This window comes from Fistularia commersonii, chromosome 13 (assembly GCF_037954325.1).
Source record: "Fistularia commersonii isolate RoL2024-O1a breed Wild chromosome 13, RoL_Fcom_v1.0, whole genome shotgun sequence".
Classification (NCBI taxonomy): Eukaryota; Metazoa; Chordata; class Actinopteri; order Syngnathiformes; family Fistulariidae; genus Fistularia; species Fistularia commersonii.
Genome location: NC_141296.1, coordinates 11562518 through 11587661, shown reverse-complemented (window position 1 = coordinate 11587661; position 25144 = coordinate 11562518). Strand labels below are relative to the sequence as shown.

The 25144-nt window shown below is 37.3% G+C and overlaps 2 protein-coding genes and 1 long non-coding RNA gene across 6 annotated transcripts; 2 read left to right on the top strand and 1 right to left on the bottom strand.

Annotated features, from left to right (window-relative positions):
• Positions 1-47: 47 nt before the first annotated feature.
• Positions 48-13328, bottom strand: ctso (cathepsin O). 3 transcript variants are annotated; one of them, XM_086158007.1, is made up of 9 exons: positions 13233-13328; positions 10476-10580; positions 8222-8327; positions 7844-7968; positions 3269-3436; positions 2920-3041; positions 1996-2159; positions 275-367; positions 48-164 (listed from the first exon to the last, which is right to left on the bottom strand). In XM_086158007.1, the coding sequence occupies exons 1-9, from the start codon at positions 13251-13253 to the stop codon at positions 130-132; spliced, it is 939 nt and encodes a 312-aa protein (XP_086014133.1). In that variant the 5' UTR covers positions 13254-13328; the 3' UTR covers positions 48-129. The 3 variants fall into 3 exon arrangements, with proteins under 3 accessions (XP_086014133.1, XP_086014134.1, XP_086014132.1); XM_086158008.1 differs by having other exon boundaries at positions 10476-10577; positions 13233-13268; XM_086158006.1 differs by lacking the exon at positions 13233-13328 and having other exon boundaries at positions 10476-10942.
• LOC147227917 (uncharacterized) lies at positions 1085-3424 on the top strand. The gene is made up of 4 exons (XR_015107018.1): positions 1085-1723; positions 1985-2131; positions 2415-2470; positions 3287-3424. It is a non-coding gene; the product is annotated as an uncharacterized LOC147227917 (long non-coding RNA).
• Positions 10472-21554, top strand: asb5a (ankyrin repeat and SOCS box containing 5a). Of its 2 annotated transcripts, XM_086158004.1 has the most exons (9): positions 10472-10602; positions 10953-11023; positions 13304-13621; positions 15824-15903; positions 16372-16479; positions 16704-16854; positions 18548-18682; positions 20303-20494; positions 20693-21554. In XM_086158004.1, the coding sequence occupies exons 3-9, from the start codon at positions 13417-13419 to the stop codon at positions 20818-20820; spliced, it is 999 nt and encodes a 332-aa protein (XP_086014130.1). In that variant the 5' UTR covers positions 10472-10602; positions 10953-11023; positions 13304-13416; the 3' UTR covers positions 20821-21554. The 2 variants fall into 2 exon arrangements, with proteins under 2 accessions (XP_086014130.1, XP_086014131.1); XM_086158005.1 differs by lacking the exons at positions 10472-10602; positions 10953-11023; positions 13304-13621 and adding an exon at positions 13698-14557.
• The last annotated feature ends 3590 nt before the right edge of the window (positions 21555-25144 follow it).

The following is a 25144-nucleotide window of genomic DNA, read 5'->3' as shown; positions in this document are numbered from 1 at the left end:
TTCAGATGCTCCAGAAACTCTTTTTGGGTTATCTCCTTTATTCATAAACACACACACACACACACACACACACACACACACACACACACACACAAACACACACACACACGTTGCAGTAGTGCCAATCTGTCAAACAAACACAGTTGCCACAGAATCTGCAATACCTGGGAAAAGAGATGAGGTATTAATCGTTGACCATAAAGGACAGTAACATACACAACAAAATTAAGATACACAAAATAATTCATGAAAAGATCATAAAGAGCCAGCTCACCACAAATGTTCCCCCCAATTTTTATATAAACATAACCCTCATTGCCCCAGGTGGTCCCCCAGGAATTCTGTACAATCCAGTATGGAATATCTCCTGAAAACAAACAATACCCAGTACAATATAGAATTACTTAGGATATAAAGGAGCCCTAGTTAACAACTACATAAGAATGGCATATATACACCCTAATAGCTTGGTTATTATTATTATTCTCATGAAATCCTTGTGTAAAACTCAGTAAACAGAAATGTAAAACATTATTTGGTTAAACAAATTTCATTTAACATGTAACTTTGTGCTGCAACTTTGCAGAACGTTTAAAGCCAAAGCTCTAAGAGGTAAGTGAATAATCTGAAACCCTTTACTTGGAAATGGTGACCTCGAAAAGTGCAAACAAATTGTACCGCCTGTCTTCTGTGGGATCCTGGCTGCTTATTTTTCCTCTCGCTGACTCTGTCCTCACATACTCTATTTAAACACATTATGTTGGGTATTCATTTACAACAGCTGGGAAAAATAAGCATTTGATAATGTTACAGAAGCTGGAAAAATGTGTTCGTCAGTTATATGAGCTACTTTTTGTTCCTCTTTCACTCCAGTTTCACTATTAGACAAAGGAAAGACCTGATATCATCTCAACATTTCAGTTTTGGTTCTAACAGTAACTGACATTTCATAGCAATCTTTAACATAACACAGATTTCAGACTGTGTTATAATTTGTCTTAATCTCCTGGCAGTCACTGCAAAATTACCCCCTGTCAAGCATGTCATCGATGTGTTATCATTGTTCTAATGCAGGGCTCTGATTTGATTTATTCATACATTAGATGAACATGTTAAATCAAATAAATGTTCGTGGGTTTGTATCTGACAGAGGATGTCAAGATAGCGAAAAAAAATCGTACATGGTTTCACAGTAAATTGAATTTCAAATAGTACTTAAGTCTTTGCTAAACCAAGTGGAAATATGTTGTTGAAGAAGTGAGATAATAGATAATACACCGTATGTGGGTCCATTTAGGGAGAAGTGCCAATATATTCTAATAAATCTGAAAAGAAAAAAAAATCCTGCAAAACTTTGCCAAGAACAGGTCTCTCACATTTTTTGGGGGATTGTGTCTTTGTTTTCTTGGTCTTTTCTTTTTAATTCAGACCTAGTATGTTGTTTCTTTTTCTCCCTTTCTATCCTTTGTTTAGCATCTACTATAATTAAAGCTGGATGACACACTGCATTGTCCCAGCAGCAATCAATTAAGGCTGAGTACAACAGAGAGGCATTTTACACGCAGAGCAAAAGCCCTTGTGCAAACTCTAAATTACTTTCATAAGCTCAAGGGTTGCTGAACCAATTTGACCTAAAAACCTGTGCGGAAAAAGGAAATCTTCTCCAGCCGGGAGGATCTGCCTGGATCAACCATCAAATACATTATCATTCGAGAAGTGATTGGTGAGTTTGACCATTTTTTGGTTTACATTTGAGAGTTTATAAATTAATGAATGCTTAAGTATTACTGACTAACATTGTTTAGCCCCGCCGCTCCTTTATTTTTTCCTCCTTTGGGGATTTTGTTCACTTTGGGTTGCTTTGCTATGTTTGCTCTGCTACTTGTGGTGACTTATTCTAGAATCCATTTTGGTTATTGCAAACCCTAGGTAGTGGACTTTCAAAAGGGAATATGTAAAACATTAATTCTAATGGTTGTTTCAGTCGCCACATACCAGTAGTGTCATATCCAACAACAAGCACAGCATGGTTGGACCAACTACTGGAGCAGTGGTGTTGGATGATTCCTCCAAGGTAATCCTGCCAACTGACAGCATCCACAGTAACAGCCAAAGGACCGTTTTCTACCAGGTGAGCCATCATTTCCTCCTCTTGACCACTGGAGAAAGTGGAGACAGAATTAGGGCTGCAAGATTGTTCTCAGGATTGAGCTTGTTTTGGAGAAATTATGTTGTAAATCTTACTGTAATGTCAGAGAGGTATTGGGATTAAAAATACAGGCTGTTAGGCACGTAAGTAGTTAAGGTCAATATTGAAATGCAATCTATTTACGTTCAAATTTCTCACTATGTATTGAAAATAAGCATTTTTCTTCCGCCCTGTCATACTTACATGTATGCAAACTCTATTTAAGGCACTTCGTAACCAGAACAGGAACATTTTGAACAGCAAGCAGTTTGTTTGCAGAATGTAAGTTCAGCTGATTTCTAAGTTATTGTTTTTTGTTTGTTTTTTCTAACCCAATTAGTATCAGTGTTGCATTACAAACATCCAGTAATGGCCTGGCTTATTTTGAATATGATTGTTTCTGATGTAATAATAACATCCCACTTCCTTGAAAAATGTCAGGATATAGGTGTGAATTCTTCAGGCATTTTATATGAAAGTCTTTGAGTTCTTGTAAAATAAATTAATAAATTGAGAAAATTGTTTTGCTTAAGGTCATCAGTGAGCCAACAAAGGTGGCCAACTGACTAACCTGTTTTTTGTGTTAAATCAATAAACAGTAGACTTAACACCCCTCCCTGTCCTTTGTACTTGAAAAACACTTGAAAATCACATGTAATTGTACATAAATGGACCGTTGTTAATATTTAGCCTATATTACATGGACAAGTTGCAATGTTTGCTCCCTTTACCTGAAGTCATGTGCAGTAAAGTTTTTCAAAGAAATTCCACCATGTGACAGAGGAAAGAAATGGCAGATTCCAGTCCTGGCTTTGTACGGATACTCCAGTTGTGGCACCAATTTCACTCTGGTCTAGATGGAAAAAAAATGAATTCATTAGAGCCGTAATCTGAATCAAATTTATAATCTTGTTCACGATAAGCCTCAACAAATGTTTGCAAGGATGATTTGAGGACAGAATACTGATGCCATCACTTTTTTTTTATAAAACAGCCTTGCTATAGATCAATGTTCATGTATAGAATATTTTGCATACCTATGGTTGCATTTTGAAATATATTGATAAAATGTGAAAATACCTTTTTCAACCATTTCAGGGCCTGAATTGGGGAGCCCCCGCTGCAGCCTCGATTTTGAACGGAACAGTCCAAAACTTGCTGCACACTGAGCTGCTCGAGTGGCGAACCACCGATGGCGCTCACAGCCTGTGTTGCACCGACAACACTGAATGCCCAACAACTCCCACACTGCAAAAATTAAAGAAGATAAAGAACAAAGAGAAAGGCTGTGAATCTGTGCAATTTCTTGACTCCTCGCTCGTCACTCCCAAGGTAAATTATTCTGTTCGAATTATTTCTAAGGGATCATTTTCCAGGATAGTTCATAACATGAACATGTCTCCCTCTCTGCAAGGTTAAAGAAAAGTGCAATGTTTCTCTGATACTTTTGATTATGTTTGTACGTTATTAGAGACTGATCACTCAATTGGTTTATTGGAAATGATGTTTAGTATTCAAATGTAAAGTACATTTTGTGAACTAATGAGAAAAATGTGTTAAATAAAAGAAGTCTATCAAAATAAATTGGTTTCCTTTACAAATTGAAATTGTTTATCATTTTTTAATGTTTAAATATTAAATGTTAAATATTTTAAAATGTTAATGAAGAAAAATATATATAATTTGGACGCATTTAATATTTTAAAACTGACAGCATTGCAGAATCAGACATTTATGGAGTATAATTTTCTTTCCTATTTTTGAGGATTTTATTTCCATTCTTGCTGAAAAAAAGGATTTGGAATCTGGCTTGGAAATGACCCCAGACATTTAAAGACATTTAACCTATTTTATTTGTAATCTAATGTGAAGGTTAGATCTGGCACTAAAACAATAGATTTGGCAGGTAAGAAAGCACTGTGACAAATTTATTTTTGCTGCCATCTACTGTCAAAAATTACTCAGGAGTGGTTTCAGTCAGTTGAGCTTCATAAAATCAAAGGTGATTCTTCAATGTCTGTTTATTTTGTTGAATACTGTTTGGGGGTGGAAATGTTTTGGATTACTTATCAGAGTTCATCCGTATCATTTGGAGAGCTTCTCCAAAATTACCAAACAAAGATAACTCCGAGCAAAGATCCCCAAAAATGTAAAAATCGATGTTCTTGTTACTTAATGTGGCACAAAAGCTTAAAATCAACAATGAAAGCATAATACGTCATCATTGCCTGGGCTTTAGATAAATATGTGTCTGACTATGTTTGTTTTTCAATCTGCCTTGCCTTCTGACAGCCATGAAACGATGACTATAAAATTAGGCCCAGAAATATCTGGACAGTAACACAATCTTCATGATTTGGGCTCTGTTTGCCACCACATTGGATTAGAAATGAAACAACTACAACAGAATTGAAGTACAGACTTTAAACTTTAATTCAAGGGGTTGAACAAAATATGATTAAACATGTAAGAATTATACAAACGCTCCTCATTTCAGGGACTCAAAAGTAATTGGACAAATAAACATAAGCCTAAGTAAAATGTTATGTTTCAATATTTTGTTGAGAATCTTTTGCAGGCAACGACTGCCTGAAGTCTGGAACCCATGGGCGTCACCAAACGCTGGGTTTCCTCCTTTGCAAGGCCTTTACTGCACCTGCCTTCAGTTGTTGCTTGTTTGTGGGTCTTTCTGCCTTAAGTTTTGTCTTGAGCAAGTGAAATCCATTCTCGATTGGGTTGAAATCTGGTGAGTGACTCGGCCATTGCAGAATATTTCACTTCTTTCTTTTAAAAACTCCTGCGTTGCTTTTGCAGTATGTTTTGTCTATCTGTACTGTGGAGCGCCGTCCAATCAACTTTGCTGCATTTGGCTGAATCTGAGCAGAAAGTATATCTCTATACACTTCAGAACTCATCCGGCTGCTGCTATCTTTTGTCACATCATCAATAAACACAAGTGATCCATTGCCATTGGAAGTCATGAATGATCACGCCATCACACTGCCTCCACCATGTTTTACAGAAGACGGGATGTGCTTTGGATCATCGGCTGTTCCAATCATTCTCCTAACTTTCTTCTTTCTATCATTCTGGTACAGGTTGATTTTAGTCTCATCTGTCCAAAGAATGATGTTCCAGAACTGGGCTGGTTTCTTCAGGTGATTTTAGGCAAAGTAATTTCTGGCCTTTCTATTTTTGAGGCCGATTAATGGTTTGCACCTTGTGGTGAATCCTTTTGTATTTACTCTCATGAAGTCTTCTCTTCATGGTAGACTTAGATACTGATACACCGACCTCCTGAAGGGGGTTTTCTTCACCGTGGAAAGGATTCTGCGATCATCTACCGCTGTTGTCTTCTGCGGACGTCCAGGTCTTTTTGAGTTCCCGAGCTCACCGGTGCACCTTTTTTCTTCTCAGAATGTAACAAACTGTTGATTTGGCCGCTCCATTTCTGCAATCTCTGATGGATTTGCTCTTTTTTTTCAGCCTCAGGATGGTCTGTTTCACCTCCATCGAGAGCTCCTTTAACCGCATGTTGTGTGTTCACAGCAACAGCTTCCAAATGCAAACACCACACCTGGAATCAACTCCAAACCTTTTAACTGCTTAATGGATGACAGGTTACCGAGGGAAGAGCCTGTGCAGCCTTGTTTTTTTTTTTTTTGCAGCCTTCTGAGACAATTTTCCAATTACTTTTGGTCCCGTGAAAAAGAGGCGGCAACGTATTTGAGAGCCGAAATTCCCAAACCCTTGCTCCAATTTGGATGTGAATAATCTCAAATTACAGCTGGGAGTTTGCACTTTAAGCCCATATTGATTATATAATCAAGCCATGATCTCCAGCGCTCGCTGGAGCAGTTCACAGCCGAGTGTGAGGCGGCCGGGATGAGGATCAGCACCTCTAAATCCAAGATCATGGTGCTCAACCGGAAACGGGTGGAACGCCCACTCCGGGTCGGGGAAGAGGTCCTGTCCCCAAGTGGAGGAGTTCAAGTATCTGGGGGTTTTGTTCACAAGTGTGGGAAGGAAGGAACGGGAGATCGACAGGCAAATCGGTGCGGCGTCTGCAGCGATGTGGAATTTGTCGTGGTGAAGGGAGAGCTGAGCCAGAAGGCGAAGCTCTCAATTTACCGATCGATCTACATTCCCACCCACACTTATGGTCACAAGCCGTGGGTAGTGACCGAAAGAACGAGATTGCGGATACAAGCTGCCGAAATGAGTTTCCTCCTCAGGGTGGCAGGACTCTCCCTTAGAGACAGGGTGAGAAATTTGGCCATCAGGGAGGAACTCAGAGTAGAGCCGCTGCTCCTCCGCATAGAGAGGAGTCAGATGACGTGGCCTGGGCTTCTGATCAGGATGCCTCCTGGACGCCTCCAGGAGGAGGTATTTTGGGCATGTCCATCCGGGAGGAGACCACAGGGAAGACCCAGGACACGCTGGAGAGACTATGTCTCCTGGCTGGCCTGGGAAACGCCTTCAGGTCCCCCCAAGAGGAGCTGGACCATGTGGCGGGGGGGAGAGGTAGTTCAGGGCAGCTGCCCCCATGACCTGACTCCAGATCAGTGGGGGGAAGTGGGTGGATAGGTAGATTACTATATGAAATGTAATATTGATTATATAATATATAACTATATAATTGTATCCTGAATAGGTTTTCGTAAACAGCTAAAATAACAAAACTTGTGTCACTATCCCAATATTTTTGGGGCTCACTGTAACTACGAACTAAGGGGACAAAAGACAAATGGAGTAATGAGTGAACATTGATTACATCAGATCTGTGTCCTTGAGACCGAACTGCTTTCAGATATTATAACTTCTCATTCTGAGGCTTGCAGGGTTATTTTTTGTCATTACTTTGGCCATTTGAATAAAAATAACAGAGGCTTATATCCAGCCCTATGTTTAAGGTATGGAAATACTTAAATGTCATTTGCTAAACAATGACTTATCTCCAAATAGCAAAACTGAAGGATCTAAACAGAGTAACCTGGGTGAATCTATTACCATCATGTAACATAAAAAAAAATCGGATGAATGTTTTGTTTTTTTTATTATTAATATTATTCATCTAAGTATTTACTCTTTGCTCTACTTTGCACCCAGTCTTATCATGTTTAGGTAAGAATCCAAAGCCCCAAAAGTACAAAACTGCAGTATCTCCTTTTCCATTTCATCATAAATTTGTTTTCAATCTATTTTTCTAATTTAAAATGAGAGGCAGGATTAAAAAACAAAGGCAAAAAGATGTAATTGATTTTCATATTAAAATGTTCATATTGAATTTGTCCTCTTTGTGTAGCTCAGGCATGGCTGACTTCTATGGGCACTGAAGTAATAGAATGAAAAGCAAATAAAACTCAATTAATTGACCTATCATAATGATAATTAAAATCATAATTTCTTGAATTACCAACAATGGATACAAACAAATACTTTAGCTAAAACATTTGCAAGTGAAAAGGGACAGAAATTGTGTTTCATACAGTATATGTTAGAGACCCATACTCAGCAAACTCGTTTTCTCATTTCGATCCACATTTGTACCCCAGAATTGCTGCATAGCTCCCAAAACTGACAAATATATTTTATGTTTAATGTTTCAATTTACTTGTTATCCCTCTATTTTTTTGGCCATGTCTTTACGCTTACAGCAAGTTGGTTCTGGACTGCGGCGATCACTCCTCTGTCCCTCCAGTCAAATTTAGGCGGTCGCTCCTTTGTATTTGTTCCAGAAAATGGGGCGACTCGATCAGAGGTTGTTCGCAGGTAAAGATCTGTGGAAGTAGCTTGGTCGCGTCAAAGCTTTCAATAAACATATTCAGCACAGCCATCAAGGAGCTGCAGTTCGATATCCACATAAGTCAAGACAAAAATAATCAATAGAGAAAAAAAAAAAAATCACATTAACTGTAAGTCGTCTGACCAGAATGTTCAATAAAAATAAGATAATAAATAAACAAGCCAGTCCGGGTGCCTTAATCGATACGCATTATCAATACATTTACAGTAGGAGATGTTTTGGCTTACCGCTGAATTCTCTTGGGGAGAGATGAGAGAACTGATTGAAGCCATACTTTGCAGAATGTGGCTCTGTGGAAAAGGAGTTCAGGAGTGAATGCCTCTCTGTAACATTCTGGAAAAGGTTGAGGATAAGGTCAATAGACAGGCAAAAAAAAAAACATAGCCACTTGAAATAACTGTTTAATTATATCATTAGCCTAAAACACAATTTGCAAGTTCAATGAGATATTTGATTTCTGTCATTAGATAGTGATTAGAAGCAATTAGGTATACTTATTCAATTGGACTGCAGTTTATGCAATATTAATATTTCACCATTACAAAATGGTGTACACTTCAGATAATAAATTATCTGTGGAGAGAATCTAAACTGTAGATGATAAACAAAATGAATTAAGATAAAAATGTTTAGACGTGAGCGAGAGACCACATGTGGCAAATTTGATTAGTTTATCAGTGTACAGGAAAAAGCAATGTTGGCCTACATTAACCTTTTGAACAAACATCAATGAGAGTTATAAAGCAGGCAACAAGCAGAGGGAAGCGACAGACGAACAAAAATTGATTTAATGGATATAAACAGCAGAACATAGTTTGGAAATGTGAGGAAGATATTCAAGAAGTAAACAGGAGTACCAATCATCAGGATAAACTCACGTGCTAACATTATGTCAGTTATTCACAAACTGTCGTTTCTTTCTTAATGTTTACCTTAGTCTTTTGATTTCATCTTCCTTATTTTTTTAAGCTGTTAAAAATATAACTTTTATTTAAAAAAAAAAATATAGGCATTATTTAACTGTGTCCTCTGTGTTGAAAAGATAGTCCACATTAGTTCCTTTCAATGTGCCACTCTTTTTCAGCCTCATCCATATTTGTTTTGTTTTTTTTTTTTTTTATTTCTAACATCTACAATAATTTTGTAATTTGTACCATGACAGTCTCAGAGAGTCTCAGTCTCTTTTTAAAATGCAGCTCGATTACTGTCGGTTTGAGGATTAAAAAACTTCTGGATGCACTGCATTTTGGTTTAGAGTTCAATTATCAAAGTTCAAACTTTGATTTTAATATTTTATACTCCAGTGTTCTCGCAATGAGTTTTATGGCTGTAGTTCATCTGGACATGAAGTTGGTTGGTGTGAGAGAAGAGGATGCAAAGCATAGGGTTAAGATGTCGACAGATGATTTAATCCCTTGAAGGAGCACTCCTTCAAGATACATCTGGTTTCCTGGTTTACAAAATCTTAGTAAACTTTTACGTGGATAATAAGTGATGACTTTTGTTTACATAGGCAGAGGTGTGAATGTTGTTTAAACGTATTTCAAAGTTTAGTCTAATCCAGTGGTGGGCAATTATTTTGACTGGCGGACCACATTTCTTATTTAATTTTTTACGCAGGCCAACTAGGTATCATGTGATTTGAACTTGTGAATTGAAAATTAAATTATTTAATTTTATTTTAACTTTATGGTAACAACATTACTTTGTATATAATCGTCCATACAAAATTAAACAAAAATAAAAAATAAAGAGATTCTAAATACAATATTGATTGAAAATACTTTATTGAAATATTCAAAGAAAATTGTTTGGCGGGCCGGATAAAAAAGCTTTTTTATCCAGCATTGGTTTGCTTGTCTTGATCCCGTTCATTAAAATATATCATTTCCACCTATGCCAAAAAACATAGACATTGATAAATAAAATAAAACTAAATAAAACAAAGGAAATTCCTGATATACTGAGGGTGTAAATACAAAATGAGTTATTGATTATAACAGTCTCACGGTTTTCAACTGTTTTAATGTAGGATTTGTGTTTTAATAAGGCTATCCTGACCATTTATGGCAGGGGTGGGAAATTATTTTGGCTGGCAGTTAACATTTCTTTTCCAATTTTTATGCTCAGGCCAACTGGCTGTCATGGAAATTGAACAAAATGAAAACTGAAATGTAATTTTTTTTTACATTTTTGGGCATTTTATTTCAACTTTAAAATCATTAATGATCATAGATGTACCAACATTACATTGTATGTAATCATCCATACAAAATTAAACAAAATGAAAAAATAAGGAGTTTCTAAATTCAATATGATTGAAAAAATGTATTAAAATATTCAAAAAAAAAGATAGTTTGGCGGGCCGGGTCTGATTTACTGCATTTGAGAGATGGGCGTGTTCTGCGGTGACGCAACTGTCAGGCTTTTCGGAAATATTTTCAAACCTTTTTTCCCATATTTTCACAGGTTCCTTCCTACCTCTAAGCCGTGGCTGATGTGATGAAATCCCCCGCTTTGCTCCTCAAACACGCCGTCTCGGGCCGAAGAGCCGTTTAACTCTCTCCGCTTTGCACCCCAACTCTTCTGACAAGAAAAAGGGAAAAAGGTTAGAGACGCGGTGAACAGCAGCGCGATACGCGCCATGTTTTACTTGGAAAAGTTCAGTTGATTGCAAAAACAACAGTTGTTGCCCAACGGAAACCCGGGTTTAAAGTTCATTTTCGCTTTTAAAACGGAAAGCTATTTAGTTTCGCTGTGGGCATTTTGAGATGTTGTAAATAGTATCAATGAAATTTGACATAATATTTTGACACATTTAATAAGGTTTGCAACCGAGCAAGATGTACACCAAAATAGTTGTAGTTTCTTATATTTGCTGTGAAATTATAGAGTGTAATTGCACATTGTGGTCAGTATAAGCTTGATGGTGTAGTTTTTTGTTGTTTTTTTTTCTAGCGGGAGCTATGAAATGCAAAGCATCAAGAGACACCACTGAAATATATTTAACAAGAATGATGAGAAAGAAGGTGAGACAGCTGAAAGCTAAGATGAGGAAATATGACATTGTGACCACGGAAAGACCGGTGTGTTTACTGTGAGCTGCACTTGCAGCACCATGCTTCTGCAAAACCTGATTATTGCAGCCAGTAATCCAGACTTCCTAGGTTTGAGGAAAAAAAAAAAAAATTGTTTAGGTTAGTGTGTTTTATATATTGAGGTCCTGAGTCAATGTTGCTGATCGATTTGAATTTATTATTATGTATTAATTTGATTTGATTTTAGTTGTTAGTATCAAATGGTTCAGTTGTTAAAAAAAAAAAAAAAAAGTTATAGTTTTAATCCGGACTTAATTTTTTAAATTTCAGGCAAATTCTTGCACTTTAATTATTAATTATTATTGCTGCTAAAAAACAATGTTTAGTTATTCTTTGCTGCAAGTTGATCCATATTTCTTTCTTTTTTTCCATTTCGTCAATGTTAAAAAGGATACAATGTTGTGCAGAGGTAGAAATAACGATTTTATAGACAAATGACGCTATTTGTGTACTAAATGAATGCACCTTGTAAGTCGTCTCAACCTTAATTTCAGAGGACATTAGTCAATCGTCCATTCTAGCACATTGTGCCCCTTTATCTACGTGATGAGGCTTGAGAGAGTTCTAAGTCCATGTGATGAAACATTTTCTGGCACCGAGTTTCACTGAATTGATTAGATTAATGTGTCCCCAATTTTAAAGAGCGATACAACCAGGAAAGGACTTACTCTGACCGGAGAAAGCTTAATCGATTATTTTACAGGCACATAGGTCCACTGGAAAAATGGCAATAAATGTATATCGGAATTGATTGTCGTCCTTGGGTCTGTGAAGTAAAGTTTATGCTGCTTCAACCTACATTATTTTGAACGACCAGCAGGGGGCAACTCCACAACAAAGATACACTCCTTGCTCTGTTAGTGGCGGAAACGTGCCACTTAGAGTTTACTACTACTTCTACAAATGCATTTACGTTATTAATTGCTGGTTTCTTGTGAATTAGGCATGATTTGGTTCCAGTAAATAAAAGATAGATGAAGGCAGAATATAATTTAGTATACTGCCTAATTTCTGCCCTGGTAGTTTTCAATTGGGTTGGAAAGATATATTTTCTCTTGCGCTTAAGCAGGACTCCTCAACTTGTTTCAGGCTAATGCCACCTAAACTGATGGAAAGGTAGAGCAGGGATCCCAAACTGTATATATATTGTTTAAAATTGTGTTTTAAACTAAGCTTGGTTCCATGTTTATATTTACCTCGTTATTGTGCATTCAACATTAAGTTATTCAAATAATGCACGGGTTCATACATTTATATCTTTTAACATTTGCAAGTAACAGTGAGCAGGGAGGTCACACCACTGTCATTTATAAGGATAACTTGTCAACTGATAACAATATCAGCATTATCTGTCAATTGCATGGTAATCATGCATGCAAGCTAATTACATAGATGTTTTTGCTCTAAAGCGTAAGGCGGTAAAACTAAACTAAGTGTCCAGCAGCTGGGTATATTTTGATATACGCTGATTCTGGGCTAATTCATTCATGCATTGTTTCATTCATCTTTAGCACCAATTCTTCAGAAGCACTCATTTTGCACACAGGGTCGCAGGAGTGACTGAGCCAACCTAAACATAGTCGAAGATCTTAAAAAAACAAAAACAAAACAAGAAATGAATGTAATGTCGTAAGGTGAAGGGGGGTTGAAGCAACATTACAAAAAACGTATGATTATTTTGTAGGTGTTTTCAGTTGTGGATGCTTGGCAGGAACTTCACAGAAACATGCAAAAAATGCTATGAGGGCAAAACAACACTTGCTGACCAACAAAACCCAACCACTGCCAAAAGCCATTTTTACATGATAGTCAGTGTTACGCCCTTCAACTCTTAGCTTCTGTAAAGTTATGGCTGTTTGGGAAAGATATGCTGTTAAGCAACTCAAAACACAATTTAATATCTGTCATATTTTGCCTGTATTTTATTAGTTAATTTGGACTTTCTAAGATTCAAATAAAAAAAATGTTTGCACAGAAAATGACTAGATTATTGATACTAAACAGTATTTTGAATTCACACAAATACCTTAAATGTTTAATGTCAGTCATGTTCCTTGCCACACTGATTTCAAACAAACTGATACAACAGGTACTGCATTGTTTTTAAAAGTGTTATGGTAAAATCTTTGAAGACACCCACCCACACACAGCACAATAACATTGCAGTAGTTGATCCTAGTCCCAGTAGCAGCTGCACTGAATTTTTTCCAGTTGGTACTTTGTCAGGACAGGCAAGCCGCTCTCTTCAACGGGAGAAAAGGTAAGCTACTGTTTGGGATCTGATCCTGCCTTCACCCCTACTGAAGTCCCTCTGTGAGAAGGAAATGTCCGACGCAACAGAGGAACTCACCAACAAGCCGTTTGCAGCACAGTTGTCCAATGTTTACCTCAGCATCTTGGCACTGTTCTGCTTCAAACTCTTCGTTAAGATTTCTCTTAACCTGCTGACATACTTCTACATCGTCCGTGGGAACCGTAAAGAGGCTGCTAGGATATCAGCAGAGTTTTATGATTACAGTCAACAACATGGTAAGTACTCTGACAAAATGTGAGTTGTTTAATGTTGTTTTGATTTTGTTTTTCAGTCACACTGCATCACAGAAAGTATCTATAGCCTATTAAATATTGTAAAATAACTATAATGTAGCTGTGCTTACGCAGTAATTTGTATATTATGCTGACCTCTGTCACATAAGGTCATAGGTCCATACACTTAATCATAGTTCTAAATCATTTTACTCACATTATTACACACACCCACCACCACACACATACATGCACGCACACACATAAAAGCATGGTGTCCATGTTTATAAAAATATGTCAAGAAATGATTACATTCACATTAAATACACTAATATATTGCTCTAATTAAGGACAGTCAACTCTTCTTCTTTTCGCTTACTAACAAATGATAAATCCTTAGCTGTATAGTCAATATCAAATGAAGACACTGTAGGCTGGCTGTTCCTTTTCTCATATGTATTAATAGAACAGAGTCATGATATCCCCCTCCTCCCTCCCCTGCCTACATCCTGCCCTAGTTTCCATTCCCAGCTATGCTATGCACCCTTTCGCACCCAAACAGCAACCACAACAACACTGCATTCCCGAGGACAGGCAATATGAAGGCACATTCTGGCTGAAAAGAGAAGACGACAACATAATCTGTAGCAATCATTCAGGGGATGTTTTATTTTAAGTGGGCCCCCTCTGTGGAATGCTAATTGGTGGAGCTGAGGGCAATTGTCACGGCCCTGTAGATATGATCCTCCTTGTTGGAAGAAATCTGTTTGACGTGTGTGCTGGATATTTTTGTATCCCTATTCCAAATTAATGTCAGTCAGAGAAAGTAGGCTGCAGCAAGAATATAATGGAAAACATTAGGTTGATTGTTGTCTACTGTGATCACAATGGATGGGGAAGTGTGGAACATCTCAGCTGTTATTTTCGACATTCACTCAGGTGGGTCGTACTGACATAGCTGGCAAAACTATGCGCTAAACCACTGCGAGCAAAACAAAAACATTTTTCCATTAACATGCCTTCTATTAACGTCTGGCTTTGTTTTCATTGGTAACAACTGGCATTCATTCCCGGGTCAAATAACTCAGAAGTTATTAGATGCATGTCAAATAGACAGTGATGTCATGGCACCATGTCAACGTGCTAATTTGTGTCCCCTTTTATCGTACAATGCCATTATCCATGCTTCCTTGACACAAACAAATTTAAATATATCTGTTTTCGGTGCAGCATAATGCTAAAACCTAAAAAAAACACATCTATTAAATATTTTTGTACTAGTACATTTATGGGGACTAATTTCTAGCTGCTTTGCTTTATATGCTTAATCAAAGTGAGGGGAACACATTGGCTGCAGGAGTGACAGCAGCTCCAAAGAGAACAACGTAAACTTTGACCACACGAGCGCAATGAACTGAGCTCTAAAATGGCTGGAGCAAGAACCTGAGGTGAAGAAAATGATTCATGTCTGACAAAGTGACATATTTTGTGGGTATAAATCAAACAGTTATTGTACATTACATCTGCCAATGCTGAATTTCATAACACGGAATGTAGTGTGAAAAAAAGAAAAATAAACTAGCTGCATGCAATTGGAAAAGAGTCATCTATTCATAATGATCAGATTCATAAAGGTTTAAAAAATAGCACCAAATTTATAGCTATGACAACTAGGAAATTTGTTTTATTGTGATTAAAAAAATGGAAGATATTAAAGAAATTACTGAATAAAAAAAAAAAAATGAATTACTCATTTTCCATCTGAAATGAAACTTTCATTTAAAACATTATCAATTTGTTGACTCGTAACACAAATCTAAGAGGTTTACTTTAGGAATATAATCAAACAGTAATGAAATATTCTGAAACGTGATTTGTTATTGTTCTACTCCTACATAGAGCTTCATGAGTAAATAGTGTATCCAGCATAAACAACATTATTTTATACATACATTTGGATCTGTAGGACTGATACTCAATAAAAAATGCTTTTTAGTTAAGCAACAATTATACTAACAATAATTAACAAATTTGAATACTTCAGCCTCATCAACTTTAAATTCCCTGCTCAAATCTTGCATCAATACCAGCAGGTTGCTTTTTTCTTTTAATTAAGTATCCCGTCGAAAATACTGTACAAAAACTTAGCATGTGCTGATTTTGGCTGAGCTGTTATTCTAGCTGTTCTATTTGCTCTGTTTGCAGGATCGTGGGCAGACCGCTCACCCCTTCATGATGCTGCCAGTCAGGGTCGCCTCTTGGCCCTGAAGACCCTCATATTACAGGTGAACACAGTCCCAACGGTAGAATCATGTCTCGTCTCTACACTTTCTCACAGTTCCTTCTCAAAGTCAGTTTGAATGTGTTTTGCAAGTATCAGTATTCTCCTGAAATAATAAATGACTTCACGAGTTCAGGTCAACTTATTATTTGCTGAAATGTCCTAATTCAGCTACTTTCCTGCATATCCTACTCTGTGACATGACTAAGCTATGATATCTTCACTATATTAACCTGTAGTAGCTCTTGATCCACACATCTTTATGAGATCTATTTAACTTAAATAGTGTCTTCGTCATTGTTTAAATATAAATCTACAGTATGGTTTGTCAATAACTGTCATGCATAAATGGAACACATGTTTCAGAGAACATTATCATAATTGTATTGTGACGATAACATTCACCAGTAGAGGTTGGCAGAGGCCATGTATTGCTGAATGTCCCTTAAAAAATTAAAATGTCTGTCTCTAGGGTCACAGTGTGAACGTTCTGACCATAGACCATGTGACGCCGCTTCATGAGGCATGTCTCGGAGACCATGTGGCGTGTGCCAGAGCTCTCATCGATGCAGGAGCAAATGTGAGTTGTTTATTGACCCGATGACTTCTTAATGCGGTTGTATTGCACAGGATGAAAGTAATTTTCATGGCTGGGGAAATTTTGGCGGGGCCAACAAATGAGCAATGCTCTGCATTTAGTGTCAGTGAAGTGCTATTAATTTGTTCCCCCTCAACTGCTCCACCAGGCTGTTGCTATTAGTCAACTTGCATGGTTTAAAAATAACAATAAAGATATTTTTACAGGTCAATGCCTCCACAATTGATGGTGCCACACCACTTTTCAATGCCTGTACAGTAGGCAGCGTGGCCTGCACTGAGATTCTTTTGGAAAATGGGGCACGACCTCAGAGCCTTGTGTACCATCCCTCTCCTATACATGAGGCCACAAGCAAAGGTAAACTTTAATTTAATAAACTCTGTTCTCATCACTAAGAGAGTACAAATACTTGCATATCCAGTTGTATTTTGTTCATATTATATTTACATTGTGACACATGACAGCTAAGTTTGGTGTTATATTGCATTGTAATTTCAGGAACATTATAACATAATTTTACATACACATTTACACAGACATGCAGTACAGTAGTGTGTATATACAGTTGGGAGAATAAGTATTTTTTAAACCCTTCTGATTTTTCAGCTTTTCCCATTTACAAAGCTTGTAGAGGTCTGTAATTTTGATCATAGGGACTATTCAACTGTGAGTAACCGAATCTAAAACAAAAATCCAGAAAAAAAACAGTGTATGATTTTCAAATAATTAGTTTGCTTTTTATTGCATGACATACGTATATGATCACCTACCAACCAGTAAGAGGTACGGCTCTCACAGACCTATTAGTTCTTCTTTAAGAAGCCCTCCTGTTCTCTACTTATTACCAGTGTTAACTCCACCAGTTTGAACTGGTTAACTGCAGAAAAGACACCTGTCCACACACTCAATAGACAAACTCCAACCTCTCCACCTCTCCTGCTCAAGCCAGCACATTTCCAGACCTGTCTGAAATTTGCAAATGACCATCTGGATGATCCAGAAGAGAAATGGAAGACGGTCATGTGTTCTGATGACACAAAAATAGAGGTTTTTGGTTTAAACTCTACTCACTGTGTTTGGAGGAAGAAGAAGGATGAGTACAACCCCAAGAATACCATCCCAACCGTAAAGCATGGAGGTGGAAACGTCATTCTTTGGGGATGCTTTTCTGCAAAGGGGGCAGGACAACTGCACTGTATTGAGGGGAGGATGGGTGGGGCCATGTAGCGCAAGCTCTTGGCCAACAACCTCCTTCCTTCAGTAAGAGCCTTGAAGGTCAGGGCTTGGTCTTCCAGCATGACAACGACCCGACTCCGCAAGAAGCATTTGAAGGTCCTGGAGTGGCTGAGTAAGTCTCCAGACCTGAACCCAATAGAAACTCTTTGGAGGGAGCTGAAAGTCCATATTGCCCAGCAACCAAAACCTGAAGGATCTGGAGAAGATCTGTAGGGAGGAGTGGGCCAAAATCCCTGCGGCAGTGTGTGAAAACCTGGTCAAGAACTACAGGAAACTCTGTAAATGCCAACAAAGATTTCTGTACCAAATATTAAATTCTTTTTTTCTCATGTACTTGTGTCATGCAAAGAAATGCAAGTTAATTACTTTACGTTGAAGCGTTCCTATGATAAAAATTGCAGACCTCTACATGCTTGTAAGTGTGAAAAGCTGAAAAATCAGCATTGTATCAAATGTTCTATTTAATGTTTTGAATTGTTTTTTTTTTCTTTTTCATTATCAGTTACTGTGGCTAGATTGTGGACTCCGAGGCTTCGAACTTAATTTGCCTCATTTATTGCTCAATTTTTCAGAATCATGATGTTTTAAATGCTGATATGGAAAGGGCACAGCAATAGCCACCTTGTTCCATCCCTAATATCTGTAATTTAATGTTGCGGGGGAAAAAGTAATCTCCATGAATTGTAAATATTATAATTGTTATAAAAACATTTTCCTCCATCAACACAATGAAAAACAGCTTTTTATCCCAATATTTGCAATTTGCAAATACATCACTTTGCCCCTTACAGTTTTCATGCTCTGTTTATTCAAGGTCATTATGGTTGTGTGGAGGTTCTTGTGACTTGGGGTGCAGATGTGGACATGGACATCCCTCATCTGGGCACGGCGCTCTACACCGCCTGCGTCTGCCAAGAGCTGGAGTGTGCCAGGAAACTCCTGAGAGAAGGTCAGCAACATACAATCCTGTGGATTTTGACATCAACATTCAGATTTGCGTGTCCAAAGAAGGAATAATTGTAAACAAAAATGGGTGTGAATGCACAAGCGCACATCAAGAAATGGAATCACAGATCTATCATTTTTAAGTTATATTTATCCTCCTGGTACTTTTCAACCTAGATTCAACTGAGCTAAGTACAAAGAAAACATATTTGATGGTTTAACCATTTTTTGTAAAAATCTGCCTCTCCAATATAATGGCACTATTATTTGAATGTTGAAATTGGTTCGGCATGTTTACCAGTGTTTTATATAACCCTTTTTTTAATTTTTTTTAATGGAGGACATTACAAATTTCAGCTTTGATAGTGGTTTCCCTTTTTTGCTTCACATATAAGTTCACCTATTCAGGAGTCAGTGATCTTTAGTCTGCAAAATTGTACTTGTCTCAGTGTGCGCCATATTTTTGAATGGGGCTGGAGGGTAAGCCAGTCAAGTATTCCTAATGCTTAGTCACTAAGAAGTAATCCTAGTCTTATACCATCTCATAACATTTGTGTTGTCCCTCTCCTATTTATCCATGAATCCAGGAAATCTATATTCATCCAAATAATCTCTCTTAAGATTTAGCAGTTTTCCACTTTTCACAAGCCAGGCTTAGATTAGCCGAAGCCCAGAGGAACCCGCTGTGTGTGTGTGTGGATGCTTCAACTTTGCATGGTAGAAGCTTAACATTTCTCAATGCGGCGGTGAATCGTGTTTACTGACGACTGTTTTCAAAAGTGTTGCCAAGCTGGTGAAGTAATACCGTTCCATGTTTATGCAGTGCCACCTGAGTGGATAAAGGTCATGGACAGTCAGTGTTGGTTTTTATCCTTGCCTCTTATGTAACTGTTAAACTGTTGAACATTTTGCTCATGTAGTATTTGGTCGAGTGATGAACTCCCCCTCTCCTTGATAGTGAATAACCCTATCCAGGCACTCCTTTCACATAAGATAAGAGAAACTTTGTTGATTCCTAAAGGGGAAATTCCTTTGTCACAGCAGCGTAACAGTTATAATGTCAAAAAAAGGGAAAATAATTATGAATATAAATAGAAGGTCAGAAGACAGATGATAGCAAGACATAAATGAATAGACAGCAGACAACAATCACATCCGGGATAAAAATGGGCAACATCAAGGAACAGTGAGGGTGAAAAATACACAACCACAACTAAATAACAATAAAAATAGAGTGACAAAAATAAATGCAATGAATTATGCAAGATTTTAAAAGTTGCACTGGTATAAAACAATATTAAAAAGTATGTTTTTACTACAACTAATGAATGTAACATGGTAAAAAAAAATCTTTTAGTTCAATTGAATGTCAAAAAGGATAAGTATATTGTGACATTCTGCTTTATTGGCAGTTCACTACACTATAGTTGAAACACACTATAATGCTCCAACTGTTTTGAAAGTGAGGGTTGCATTATCTTTATCTGAAATGAAAACTGACTTCTCACGTACATGTAGTGGTGTAGAATGTCAAATACGCGCCTGTGAGATGCTGTTGAGTCGAGAAAGTAAGTAAAGTTAAGTCATGTAATTAGTAACGGTCCATCGTTTGTCTCATCTTTAGGTGCCAACGTACAAAAAGGCAAATCCCTGGATTCACCCTTACATGCAGCTGCAGAGAAAGATTGCACAGCAGTGGTAAAGCTACTGTTGGACTTTGGCGCGGACATTAATGCCAGGAATATGGACTTCCAGAGGCCAGTTGATGTGGCACCACCCAGCAGTTTGACTGAAAGCTTCCTCCTGCTCTATGAAGGTAAACGCTGACCTGATGTGGAATTCTCATCAACAATAATATAGTTGTATTTGTGGCAAGACAACCATTTCTACAGCAAACATCAAATAATAATCTTTGCTCAAAGGGATGAGTGATTCAGTAATTTAAGAAAGAACATCAAGATGTTCTACCACAACTTTGCATATTGTTTTGTTTTGTTTTTTTCTCCATCCTAAGCAACTCCGCGGCTGTTGAGCCAGCTGTGTCGTCAGTGCATCAGGACTTGCGTTGGCCGTGACAGACTCCACCTCCTTTCCCACCTCCCCTTGCCCAGCAGGCTCAGAAACTACCTGCAGTACCAGTGACAGGAAGAAAACCAAAACTGTCTGGGTCTTACAGAAAGCTGCCTTTAACAAATTAACTGTGTACCTTTAATTTCTGCCGCCAGTGAATGTAGAAGAACAGATCTGAATAGAAATGATCACAGATCTGCAACTGAGTTGCTGATAATCACATGTTGTTTTTGTTTTGTTTGGATGTGGAACTGGATGAATGTTATGCAATGATTTGAACAGTACATTATCGCTCACACTTCAGGCTGATTAAGAATATGCCTTAACTGTAGCTATGGCAACATACACTGTTAAACGGTGCAACAGCAATATATAGAAAGATAATAAAATGGCTTTCATGCTGTGTTTTTTATATGACCATGAAAATTTCTTATCACACCTGCTAGTTTTCAAATACATTTATCATCGTGGGCCCTGCTGGTGTCAATCTATAGCCTACAGATTACTATTAATGGGTGGAAAAAGGTCAAGTTCAAAGCTATTCTTCTGCAAACAAATTGAAAGTTAAATTTGCAGTTTTGATTTATTGTGCTGAATATATTACATATAATATGACTTATGCAATTTTCAAAATATCAAATTTAAAGCACAGCCAAAAATGTATTTAGTCTTGTTATTGATTTTTATACGTAAGGCCTGTGTATGTGTGTGTGTGTGTTCATGTAAAATGTACACATATGAAATGGTTATAACTGAGACATGTTTGCTTGAATTATAATCATAAATAAAAATATAAGTGGTGAGGACACCTCCCCCATCCATTCTGAAGCTTGACTTCATAATGTAACCTCTAGAGGGCAGCAAAACAGTGTTGCTGTCTGAGCAGCATTTGAGACAAACAATGTGGCCGTGAGAATGCTGGCAGTGATTCCACAACGCATAGGCCCAAAATATAGGCACAAATATAAATGACTTGCAAATTAATATTTCATTTGTAAAATACAAAGAGATGTCCCATGGTGTGACAATAAATTGACATAATGAATGGAAAATATAACAGCAATAAGATCTCCATGGTTTCTGCTGTTCATAATTGACAAGCATATTTTCTCATGTGGAGAGAGTTGATTTTTAAAAAAAAATTGTTTGCCAAAAAGATATTGAGAGGTAAAAATTACAATGTTCTAAGTTTTAAAAGAAACCATATCCGTAACTCAAAAAAATGTGTTAGCTCAATCATTTTGGTCAGAGTGTTAAATTAATATCTGGTGTACTGTTTTTCCTGCACTTGTTTTCAGCTGAAACTTATTCTCAACTCATTCTCCAGTGGCACTCAATAGGCTCAATATTTTACAAGATATATTCTTTTTTAGCTTAAACTGTAATGTAACAACTGATCAATCTAATCAAAGTTTGCACATTTTATCAATAGAGAATGAAGCTGCAGATTCCTCCAGCGATTCAAAGGTGAGTCAACTTGTCTGGCTAGAGGGGAAGATAGAGACCAGTGTCTTTGTCTTATACTCTGTGGTGGTATTTCTTTGGTATTTTTATCACTTGAGGATTAATAATATAGACACTACTTCTTCTTTCCCTTCCGGCTTTTCCCTTCAGGGGTCGCCACAGCTAATCAACCTTCTCCATCTAGTCCTCTTCTCTGTATCCTCTCTCTCTCACACCAACTAAGGAAAATCACTCTTTTGTCTTCTTCTACACCTCCTGCCTGGCAGCTCTAATTCCAGCATCGGCTACCGATATATCCACTACCCCTCCTCTGTCCATGACTGAATCATCTCAGTCTGACCTTCTCTCCAATACATCTAACATGTGCATTAATAAGTCACTCACATACCATAAATCTGTGAATATTGTCGGCATTAATGTGTCTGACATTTCATGAATAGTGTAGCTTTATTGTAAATTTTAGACAAACTATTTTCTTGAAGAATAAAGCCCCGTTCCCTTTAACAGAGATCTCAGAGTTGGCCTAAAATCTCCAAGCACTCGGCGATGCTCACTCCACAGCACAATTGAGCTGTTAAGCTAGTGAAAAATGGATGACAGGATGATAAGAGTTCCTGGCTGACTGCCTGGATTCTCATGTGGTCTCAGAGCCCGGGGTTGAAATCCAGAGCTTAAATTGGCAATTGGCAACACTAGTGTAACAGTAACCAAGACAACCAATGCATTATCGGTTACTCATCGTTAAACTTAATAATGAGATACATTATATTTACACATGGATATATTTAGGCCATGTGTTTGTTACAGCTATATGATAATAATGCAAATCATAAAAAAAATTTTGCTTGTATCTAGAAACTTATATCTTTGTACTAATTGTGAACAATACCTTGGTCAACATGAACGCGTTTCATTATGTTTCCATGGTAGTCAATGTCGGCTGAGGCGGTTTTGACGGTCCCCTCGGTGAAGCTGTAAAACCTGATCTCGTTAATCTTTCAGTGTCTTTTGATTCCTCTCAGCTTGATTGGGCGTGAACACACATTGCCGCTTAAGATTGAGGACAGTGCTGCCTGTTTTCTGCGGGAGACGAGAGATGAGCGTCGGAATTTTGGCCAATGAGTGTTGATGCATTCAGTTGCATTTATTCACTCTGAAAATCAAGGGGATGCAATCGTCGTAACAGGCAATGACTGTAAAAGTATGATTCACAAAAATTACCAAGGTAAAAGAAATGTGTTTATATTCTATTCTACATCCCATGCATCTCCCACTGTGGATCCTGGTCTTGGTTGCTACAGCAACAAGCAAGGTCATGCTGTACAGCAACCAGAAGACATTAATAAGCTTAGTGTGAGCTTCTCCAGCTCCTTCTGTTAGTTTTGCGAAAGCTGATGGATTTCAAATGTTGTATGTTACATTCATGGCATTATAAGTTGACAAAGCACATTCCAGCACAGAACAGTTGTGATCAAAACCAAATATGCCAAAGGTGACATGCTCTTAGATAATGTTTAAACCATCTGCTTCGTTTTCCTACCAGCATAGTACTTTCCTCAATGTAAAAGGTGCAACGTAAAAGGGGAAACTAAAAGGAGAGGAGGCCTCAGTTGCTTGTGGGACGTATGCAGGAACACGGCTAATAAGGAGAGTCATGTCGGGCTTCTTAACCCAGTGATTCACGTCGTAAAAAGTCCACCTCTTTGTGTGTTTATTTATCTCCCATCCCAATTAATATAGATAAGAGAAACTATGGGTCTTGTTATCCAAGCCAGGGAAAACAGTTGGGCATTTGTGAAACATGCTTTACTGTTTCTATGTACCAGAGACAGAGCATGTCCACAGCAACCATAAAAGGTTGAGCTATCAAATTGAATTTCAGTCCGAAAAAGGGACTAATTGTTGACTGGTGTTTGAGAAAATACTTATTCAGTAACCAAATATATTTCAGCAAACTGAAATTGTAGAGGATAATAGTGATTTTTGTTCTGTGAACGTGACCGTCGAGCTTAGACGTCACAGGGAAACTAAAAATTCATGGCATGAAACGTTAAAATACATGTGAAAATAGGGTTAGGACATGATTTTATTGATATTATTATTTATCCATTTTCTTTATCGACTCTTCCAATAATCGTGAATGTCTTAGCAGAGCTTTTAAAAGTGCTGTTGCAAAACTGTATGACAAAAAGGAAAAGATGGAATTAGAACATGGAATTTTTTCCAATATTACCAATGTAACCCTTACACTTACAATATAATTTAACTACAATATAAAGATAAAACAATAAACATGTCTGGTGAAAGCAATTTAACTGGATTCTAAACAGTCAAAATATAGCTCACGAGCTGGGTGGAAAGTCCAGGTAGGAGTTTCTTAATGAAAAGTCAGGACTCTTAGTCATATTAAAACAAAAGAGCTTTGATGTCAATTGTTAATAGAAATATCTTTCAGTATATTAAAGAGTGCCACATAAATTGTTAATCGAATCAACATTAAGAGCAATATTAATTAATAATTATATTTCAATATTAATAAGTCATCATGTTCACCATATGGATTGAAAAAAAAAACAAATGAAAAACCCTTGTCATTTTCTAAAATGCTGCTAAAAGTTTTACCTTTAATGGGATCGCTAATAAATATATCAAGAGGTTAATTTGTTGGAAGATTTTAAATCTTACGAGAGGCGTACTTCATCTATTCACTGATGATGTCGCCATTAAAACGCTGTACTTAAGGCTTTAGCTTCATATCATTGGCAGTGATACAAATCATGCTTATATACATCCCTATAACAAAAGCAAGTGTTTCATTGTACAGGGAGATTAACTGACATTTATCATGAATGTGAACACAGTCTCAGATTCCTTCACGGCCAAAATTCACACAATGAACCAGACATATGAAATTGATGGATAAACAAATGTT